Source organism: Elephantulus edwardii, unplaced genomic scaffold (genome assembly GCF_000299155.1).
Source record: "Elephantulus edwardii isolate Elephantulus edwardi_28Jun2011 unplaced genomic scaffold, EleEdw1.0 scaffold00042, whole genome shotgun sequence".
In the NCBI taxonomy this organism is placed as follows: domain Eukaryota; kingdom Metazoa; phylum Chordata; class Mammalia; order Macroscelidea; family Macroscelididae; genus Elephantulus; species Elephantulus edwardii.
This window is the reverse complement of record NW_006399792.1, coordinates 1293577-1303803: the sequence shown is the minus strand read 5'-3', so window position 1 is coordinate 1303803 and position 10227 is coordinate 1293577. Positions and strand designations below refer to the sequence as shown.

Sequence of the window (10227 nt, the reverse complement as noted above, 5' to 3'; positions counted from 1 at the left end):
ACTGTGTGGATCATAACAAACTGTGGCTGACTCTGAGAAGAATGGGAATCCCAGAACACTTGATCATGCTAATGTGAAACTTATACTTGGAACAAGAGCTAGTCATCAGAACAGAGCAAGGAATCACTACATGATTCAAAATTGGGAAGGGTGTATGCCAGGGATGTGTTCTGTCTCCATATCTTTTCAAGCTTTATGTAGAACAGATCATCTGGGCGGCTGGGCTCTATGAGGAGAAATGAGGCACCAGGATTGGTGGAAGATCTATCAACAATCTGTGTTATGCCGATGATACAACCCTGCTTACTGAAACTGAGGAGGACCTGAAGTGTTTGCTGCTGAGGGTCAGGGGCTGCAGCCTTCAATGTGGATTGAGGCTCAATGTCAAGAAGATAAAGATTCTCACCGCTGGACCAGTTGGCAGCATCAGGATAGATGGTGAAAAGATTGAGATTGTTCACAGTTTTAGTCTGCTTGGCTCCACAATCAACACTCTTGGCACCAGCAGCCAGGAAATAAAAAATCACCTTGTGATGGGAAAGTCTGCTGTTAGGGACCTCTTTAAAGTACTCAAGAGCAACCGTGTGTCTCTGGAGACTAAGGTGCGTCTGATACAGGCCATGGTCGTTGCAATCACTTGTTATGCATCAGAGAGCTGGACAATGACTGGGGAGGATAGAAGGAGAATTGAAGCTTTTGAGCTTTGGTGTTGGAGAAGAGTGCTGAGAGTACCATGCACTGCTAAGAAAACAAACAGATTCGTCCTGGAGAGGGTTAAACCGGGCTTCTCCTTGGAGGTAAGGATTCTCAAACTTCATCTGACATACTTTGGTCATGTTGTAAGGAGGAACTAGTCCTTGGAGAAGGACATCATGCTTGGGGCGGTGGAGGGCAGGCGCAGGAGGGGAAGGCCCTGTGGGAGGTGGATTGATTCAGTGACTGGGACAATTGGATAAGTGTGTCAGAGACAATGAGATTGGCACAGGACAGAGCAGAGTTTAGAGCTGTTGTACATAGGGTCGCTATGAGTTGCAAGCGACTCGACAGCATATAACAACAACAACAGCAGTCCGTGGTATATGTATCACTCTTCTCCAGCGCCATGGCTCAAAGGCATCAATTCTCATTCTTTCATCCCTAGTCACTGTCTAGCTCTCTGATGTATAGCACACAATTGCGAAGACTATAGCCCGGATCAGGCGCTCCTTAGTCTCCAGCTTGTGGAGGCCAAATGATTTTGAGATAGTAGTGGTAGGTCCTTGAGTTTCCCTTTTGATGTGCCTATCCTGAAGTTGTTAATTCAAAAGTTACCCATGAAGTGCTTCATCATAACTGGAGGAATGGCTTCTCTTATACTGGAGACAGTGTACATAGGCCCATAAGCAATAGAAACAATCTCAGGCCCATTGGTGCAAAATAATGACAGAATTAAAATGTAAATGAGTGAAAATGTTGTGCCAAAGATGTTTAGATATCGACTAATAGGTAGTGGACAAAAAGATAAAAATGTATACATGAGCTATGTAGACTTATTTTTAGTTATTGAAAAGTGCAACAAGAATTCTCCTTGGAGGCAAAGATGATAAATGTTTGACACATATACTTCACTTATGTTGCTAGGAGGGGCTGTTCCTTGGAGAGGGACATGACGTTTGGAAAAGCAGAGGGTCAGCGAAGGAGAGGAAGACCCTCAACCAAGTGAATTGACAGAGTGACCGCAACAATGGGCTCTGGGGTGTCAGGAAGTGTGAGAAGGGTGCAGGATAGTACAGGGTTCAGATCTGTTGTTCCAAGGATCGTTATTGATCATATTCAACTCAATAGTACCTAACAACAACAATGACATTGTTAGTAATGCTGAAGCTTCCTTCCCTGAGGTTGTACGGTTTGTTGCAGATTATCAATTGCTTGAGTTTTCTATGGCACTCAGCAGCAGACCAGTAGAGGGTAACATAAATCAGTATGTTTTCTGAACTGTTACTTTTTGCTTCTTCTCTTGGTTTCCAAATACCTAAACTACCAATTCTATCTATAAACTAAATCTGATATTAGCATATTGACTTCTATCTTTTGTTTGGGAAATTACAATTCAGTAGCCCAATTAGACAACAAAACTAATTAAAAACTAATCTCAACTCTTAAGCAGTGTCTAGGCACCCATGTCATCTAGGGTCACACTATCTGTTTCTCGTCTGTTATGCTTTTCTCATCAGTCTGTTTGGTACGTTTTGTTCAGCTTATTATACGTTAAAACGGAATGCTTACCTTAAACTCAAACTCACTGCCATCCTGTCAGAACTGACTCATGGCCTACACCGCCCCCCACCCCTCAGCAGGTTTTCTGGAAGCTGTAAATTGCCTGGCAGGAGATTGCCCATCTTTCTTCCATATAACTGTTGGTGGATTTGAAATGCCAAAGAAGTATGGTCTTTTAGTTAGCTATACCAGTCATTCTGGACTATATCACTAGAGAATTTTATAGGGCCAATTTCCTACCCAAGAAAATAGGCAAGAAGCCAAATCATATCACAGTGTTTACTCACATACTCTGTCCTTGCAAACACACATGATCTAGCCATATATGTATTTTTTTTAACCTGGGCAAGCAGATGCCTCTTTATTGGTGCTGGGTCATATATGTATTTTAAGGAAATGATGGGCAATCTCCTCCCATGCGTTTAACTGCCTCTGAAAACCTGCTGGAAGGACAGCTATGGGTCAGTTCTGACTTGACGGTGCACAACAATAAGCACTTCCCTGAGGATCCCTGGTGGCATAGTGGTTAAGGGCTTGGCTGCCAGCTGAAAAGCTCATGGTTGGAATCCATGTGGCAGTCTATTTCTGTAAAGTTTGTGGCTTTAGAAACACAATCACTGTTCTCTTCTGTCCTACAGAGTTACTCTGAGTTAGAATAAACTTTATGTCAGTAAGTTGGACTCCACAGCTGACAAGAGAGAACACAGTTCTGAATTTAAGTCTATAAGCCTCCAATGGGTGGACCTTAACATGTGCTATTGTTGTTATGTGCCACTGAATCAGAACTGACTCTTAGCTGACCCTCCAGCTGATTTCAGAAGCTATAAATCACACCAGAGCAGTCTGCCCATCTTTCTCCCTCAGAGCAGCCTGTGTATTTAAACCAGTTACCTTCATGTTGGTGGTGCCACTCCTTACCCACGACGCTACCAGATCTCCCTTTAAGTGTAATCATTTTTAGGAATTCATATGGAAGACCAATGTCTAAAAATAATGAGCAAAAACTCAACTGATAACATCTAGTCAAATCCAGCTTATAGTAACCCTCTGTTGGGTTTTGGAACCTATAAATATTAATGGGAGATGACAGCCCACATTTCTCCCACAGAGGAAAAAAAAATACGTTGGTTAGCAAAGTACTTTGGTTAGCAATTTGGACAGACTGTACCACCAGTTGTTGCTGTTGTGTACCGTGGAGTCAGAAACGACCCATAGCTGAACTTCTGGTGGGTTTTTAGAGGCAGTTAATCACACGGAAGGAGATTGCCCAATCATCTCCCTCAGAGCAGGTGATGGCCTTGAACCACATGTCTTCAGGATTACAGTGCAGCTTCTTACCATTAGGCCACCAAAGCTCCCTGTATCACCAGAGCACCTTTAAAATAGCATTGTTGCTCTTGTGGACCTTCCTGTTGGAACCGACTCGTAGTGGACCCCCTAGTGGGTTTTCGGAGGCAGTGTGTCGCATGGGAGATTGCCCATCTTTCTCTGGCAAAATAACATTAAGTCAGGAAATGGAGCTTCACTCCTCTTCCTCCATCTTCTCTATTGATTCACCTAAAAATTCCTCATTTAGCTTTCATTTCAGTTTCTCACGTCATACTCTCATTCCGATTTGGTTTTGACCTCACCTTGTGCTTGGGTTTTTGGTGAATCCGGTATTCACAAAAACTGGACAGAGACATGAAGTTTTGACACCAGTTTTCCCCAGCACTGCAAGTTCTGCTGTCAGAGCTCTGTGAAAGCCAACGGCCGCAAATTTGCTGGAGCTGTAAGGGAAACGATCAACCACTGTTACTCAAGGCTAAGTAAACCATCCTCGGATCACTTAACAAAATCAACCGCAATGGTAAGATATTTTCCCCTCCTTAGACGATGAATTGTCATTCATTTAAATTTTCTTGGATAATTACATGGAATTCTGAATGTATAAATTCCCTAATTGACAATGATAGTAAAATAACAAATAACTTTAATTAACTAGCTCAATACTTTTTGACCCGACATGTCAGTTTTCCACTTACTATTTAAACTATGTTATTGTTGTTCTAGTCTCTTGAGTAGAGAATTGACTCTGGACCTGGGTGTTAAGAAGCTGCGGGAAAGGAGATTGGCTATCTGAACTGCATGCCTTTGGCAATGCAACTCCTTGCCCACTATACCACCAGGGTGTTTAACTGTTGTCATTTTGAAAAGTGGGGGGGAGTGTGAGTCAGGAAAAAACCCTATTTTATAATACAGCATACCTGAAATCTATGTTGACAAGCTTTCCTGTGATTTTGCATATTTCTCCCCTGTCCTTGGGTAAATTTACAGTTTATTGACAATCGTTGTCACTTTATAGCTTAATTTGTTTTGATCTGAATTTTAAAAAGCCAAACAAAACCCTCCAAATGGAGTATGTGTCCTTTTGCACCTAACTTTCTTTTGATTTTCTGATTTTTAAAATGCAAATAATCAAAATAGCAGGCTGTTTCAAAGACTTTACCAAATAACACTTGTAAAAAATACTCTATTATGGGGAGCTCTGGTGGCCTAGTGGCAAGAAGCTGCACTGCAATCTCAGAGGCACGTGGTTCAAATCCACCAGATGCTCTGCTGGAGAAGGAGGGGCAATCTCCTCCTGTACCAGTCAGATCCGATTTGACGGTACACACACAAAAAAGAAAAAGAAAAATTTAAAAAATATTATGTATAAGAATTTATATAAATTTTAATTATTATTTTGAAAATAAGAGACAGTAAGAACACTAAAGTTAAAAGCTGGTAGTTTTTTTGTGGAAGAAGGGAAAAGGAGGAAAATTATTACTACATTGGATTTCTTTATCTTAAGCATTAATATTGTTGTGTTGTTATGTGCTATCGAGTCAACTACAACTCACAGTGACCCTATGAACAATAGCTCTGACCCTCTCTGACACAACTGACCCCATTGTCATTGTCACTGTGTCAATCCATCTCATTGTAGGCCTTCTTCTCCTGTGCTGAACCTCCACCCTTCCAAGTGTGATGTCCTTCTGCAGGGCTGGCTCGTCCTGACATTGTGCCTGAAGTATGTGAGAAAGAGCTTCAAAATCCTTGCCTCCAAGCAGTAACCTGATTTCACCTTCTCCAGGACAGACTTTTTGTTTTCTTGACAGTCCATTCAATACTCTTATCCAGCATCACAATTCAAAGACATCAATTCTTCTGTCCTTGTTAGTCATTGCCCACCTCTCAGATGCATAGCATGCAACTGAGAAGACAATGGCCTGAATCAGGCACACCTTAGTTGCTAGACTAACATTGTTGCTCCATAGCACTCTGGAGAGGTCCCTGACAATAGATTTTCCCAGTGCAACTCATCTTTTGATTTCTTGCCTGCTAGTGCCAAGGATGTAGATTGTGAATTCAAGCAAGATGAGATTTTTTTTTTAACGGCTTCAATCTGTCTTCATCTATCATAATTCTGCCTATTGGCCTGAGGGTGAAGATTTTTATTTTCTTGATTCTAAGATACAGTTGATATTGAAGGCTGCAGTCTTGGATCTTGTGTAGCAAGTGCTTCAAGTCCTCCTCAGTTTTGGTCAGCAAGGTTGTGTTATCTCCAATAAAGCATGTTGTTGATTGGTCTACTTCCAATTCTGATGTCACCTTCTTCTTCAAATCCATCCTCCCAAATGATCTGTTCCACATTAGATTGAAAAATTATAGAGAAAGAATATGTCCCCAATACGCTCCTTTCTTGATTTTGAACCATGAACTGTTTGTTCCCTTACTGTGTTTGGACAACACCTTATTGGGCTAGGTATAGCTCTTACAGGAGCACAATCAAGTGTTCTCAGCTTCCCATTCTTCTCAATGTTGATCATAATGTGCTGTGGTTCACAGAGTCAAATGTCTTTGCGTAGTCAATAAAACACATATAGACATTATTCTGGTACTCTCTGTTTTCAGTCAAGATCCATCTGACATCAACAATGATCCCTAGTTCCATGGCCTCTTCTATTTCTGACAATTCTTTGTTGATATACTGCTCTTGTAATTTATGGATAATCTTCAGTAAGATGTTACTTGTATGTGATATTGATTGATAATTTCCACATTCTATTGGATCATTTTTGGGGGGGGGTGGGAATGAGAATAAGTATGGATCTCTTCCATTCAGTTTGGCCAGGTAACTCTCCTCCAGATTTCATGGCATAACCCGGCAAGCATATTCAGAGTTGCTATGTTTGTTGAAATATGTCAATTGGTAGTCCATCAATTCCTGGGGCTTTATTTTTTGCCAATTCCTTCAGAACAGCTCGACTTTTCTCCTTTAATTGTTTCTTGATCATATGCTACTGACTGAAATGGATTTGTGCCAGCCCAATTTTTTAGTACAGTGATTCCGTATATTCTTTCCATGTTTGTTTTGCTGCTTCCTGGATCATTCAAGATCTTGTCCTCAGCATCTTTAAGTATCGCAACTCAAGGCTTGAATTTGATCTTCAGTTCCTTCAGTTTGAGAAATGCCTAGCGAGTTCTTTCCTTTAGATTTTCTGACTCTAGCTCTTTGCATATTTTGCTACAATATTTGCTTTGTCTTCATGAGCATTAATATTAGTAATTGCTTAATGTCTGTACTATTATGTTTAATGTTTTACTATGATTTTACTGAAATTTTACAGAGTGGATGGGTATTCCATACATATGTACTTTTTTTTCTGACAGTGATTACAATACCTACCTTATATTTGTAACTTCCTTGCTGCTTTCTCTCTTTCTTTATTGTTTCTAATAATTTCTTCATTCTCTCCCTTCTTTCTCTGTTTTATTCTTGGACAAATGTTACCCTTGTAATTCTAAGTGTTGAATATCTTGCTGTTGTTGTTGTTAAGTACCATCAAGTCGAAGATGACTCTTAGTGACCCTATGAATGAAAGTCCTTGACATTTGCATGACTTTCATCCTTTTTCTAGGTTCATAGGGTTTCTGGAGGCAAGCTATTATGGAAGTGGATGCCACTCCTGCTTCCAAGCTTGTTTTAATCATGGAGCTCCACCAAATACTGTCCACCTTGGGTGACCATTATCACACTTGACAAATCAGTGTCACAGTGTTCAGCTTTACAGAAACCACAAGGTACCTCTGTATGGCAAGTGGACACACCAGGACTATATGACCTAGAAGAATGTTTAACCAAAAACAATAAAAAATAGGCCTGAGGGCCCTATGGTATTTTATACCCTTCTGGCAATCCCAAACGTTGGCAAACTCTGGGCCAGAGACCCCCAATTCATCTAGCAAGCCCGCTCTGTGGACACCCACTTGGGGCAAAAAGACTGCCACAAGCACCCAGGCCTTCCTCAGCTGGCTCTCATTCAAGGTGCAAAAGATCCAATCAAACCGTCCAGCTAACGCTGAGAGTCAGGAATCTGCCTATTGTCTGGCTGCTAATTGAATCACAGAGGTGAATTCAAGTTTGGGCCTCAACTTGCTACTGATGGTCATAGTCTTCAGGCTTCCTCTAGTCTCCACCAGGCCATTAAGCTCGTGCCGTTATTGTGATTTTGAGTCAAGTTCTAAATTTATCTCCTATCTAGAACTTTATATTATGATCTCTTTCAGAAACTCTAATATTTTTAGACAGCACAGAACAGACTGAAGCAACCATTTATTTGTGCATGCGCAGATATTTTGAACTACTTTGAAATTTAACTACATCTGTGATTGAACTTATTGTGAGAGTCATTTGGTTCACGAATAATAATAACATTTGTTATGTTGTTTGTTATTGTTTTTGTTAGGTGCCATCGAGTTGAGTATGACTCATCTCGACCCTATGAACGAAAGATCTGAACCCTGTTCTATGCTGTGTCATCCTCACACTTCCTGACACACAAGAGCCCATTGCAGTGGTTACTGTACCAATCCACCTGGTTGAAGGTCTTCCTCTCCTTCACCAACCCTCCACCCTTCCCAAAACCATGTCCTTGTCCAAGGAATAGCACCTCCAAGAAACATGTCTAAAGTATGTGAGGCAAAGCCTCATCATTCTTGTCTCCAAAGAGCACTCCAACTGCACCATATCTAAGATATATGTATTCATTCTCTTGATTGTTCATGGGCTGTTCAGTGCTCTTCTCCAACACCACAGCTGAAAGACATCAATTCTTTTTCTGTCATCCTTATTCATTGTCCAGGTCTCGGGTGCATAGCTGGTAATCAGAAAGACTATGGCCTGAATCAGATACACCTTAGCCCTCAAACTGACATCATTACTCCTCAATAATTTGGAAAGGTCCCTAACTACAGATTTCCCCAGTGTAATGCATCTTCTTATTTTTTGACTGCTCATACCAAGGGCGTTAATTGTGGATTCAATCAAAAGGAAACTGTTGACAGTTTCAATCTCCTATTCATCCGTGACAACACTGCCTATTGGTCCAGTGGTCAGAGTCTTTGTCTTCCTGATGTTGGTTATAATAAATCAACCAATGATCTGTTCATAAGCTTTCTCATTAGTTGCTTTAGTTTATTTTTTTTTCAGTTGTGGAAAGAACTGGTCAAATCATCGACAAGTTAGACATATTTTTTTCTGTGACATTAAGGCAGTGAAGGAGGAAATGAGATATCATTGGAGGATTTTCTGAGGAAGGGCATTTTGAAAATAGGTTAAGAGCTATCACTTCCTTCTCTTCAAGTTCCTTGGTTAGGAACAAAGCATCTGTAGCTTATAATCAGGCTGAGATGCACATGCCCTGCCGGCCCCACACATGATTGTCAATGGCACAAACACATTGGAAAATATTTCATCTAGGGGACTATTGTTATGGGCTTATCTTGTACACCCAGGCATGACATAGATTTGTGGTCCTTTGAACTTCTGCATCCTTTGTTCTTAGTCTGGGAGTTTCCTAATGCTCTTATCAGCGTGCACTATTTCCAGAGACAATAGAAATCTACTTGGCATTAGTATTTTATTTCATTATTCTACAGGGTTTTCAGGACTTGAAAATGCTTTAAAGATGAATACAAGCAGTTTCATTGTTTTAAGAAGAATCATTTCAAGGATTCCAACCTACCATTTAAATTCTATAAATTCTACAAATTACACTTCAGTGAGGATTTGCATATGAGAACTAATAACCACTTCAGTCTCACTCATTGTCATGAAGTCAGATCCAACTCATAGCTTAAGTACAAACAGACTTCAAAGGTTATAAATAGCATAGGAGATTGCCAGTCTTTCTCCCTTAGAGCTGCTGGTGAGTTTGAACTGCCAGAGAGGCACCACTTTCTGTCAGCTGAACAACTCCCTGCAGACTGCACCACCAGAGCTCTTCAGGTTATACAGCCATACTTACCAGTAAGGGATGAGATATGGAATCACCCCATGGCCACACACTGAAGCCACCGTGACAATGTGACCATGATTTCTTTTCATCATCGATGGAAGGAGGGCTTTTGTGATCTGGAGGTTAAATGCAGAAAGAAGAGGAACAACAACACAAGTATTAATTTTCTAAATCAGATAGTTTTATATTTGTGGAGGCATTTGAAACACATTTCAGTGTGAAATAAAAAAACATGCCAAAATTCTATGTTGACTGCTATGGACATACTGTAAATAAATCACATTAATGAACAAAACACATTTTATTGGTTTGATCTGGCATTGGTGCTGTTCATGGTAACCATGTGTCAATACCCCATTCTAATATCCCCTCTTATTCCTTTAGAAGGAATTAAATAGCTTCCTTTTGGATAGTTCATTGAAGCAATATTTAAAAAAAAAGAGTTCTCACAATTGGAAGCATTCCCTAAACGAATCTGGAATCATGGATTTTTAAAAAATTTTATTTTATTTTTTTAAGCTTCATAATTATAATTGAATGAGTTCAAATCCTGTGTGCCTACAGAAAGACAATTGATCTGGGAAAAGTAAGAGTTCTGCAATGATCTAGTATCATTTTTTGTTGTTGTTGTTGTTATGTGCCGTCGAGT

At 40.3% G+C, this 10227-nt stretch overlaps 1 protein-coding gene across 1 annotated transcript in view; it reads right to left on the bottom strand.

The window, feature by feature from the left end:
- HSD17B13 (hydroxysteroid (17-beta) dehydrogenase 13) overlaps window positions 1-10227 on the bottom strand; it is a 56627-nt gene that overhangs the window by 15659 nt on the left and 30741 nt on the right. Inside the window, exons 4-5 of the mRNA XM_006885241.1 lie at window positions 9588-9694; window positions 3888-4025 (exon numbers count right to left, since the gene is read on the bottom strand). Of these exons, the coding sequence (XP_006885303.1) occupies window positions 3888-4025; window positions 9588-9694 (245 nt within the window). The remainder of the gene's footprint in view (window positions 1-3887; window positions 4026-9587; window positions 9695-10227) is intronic.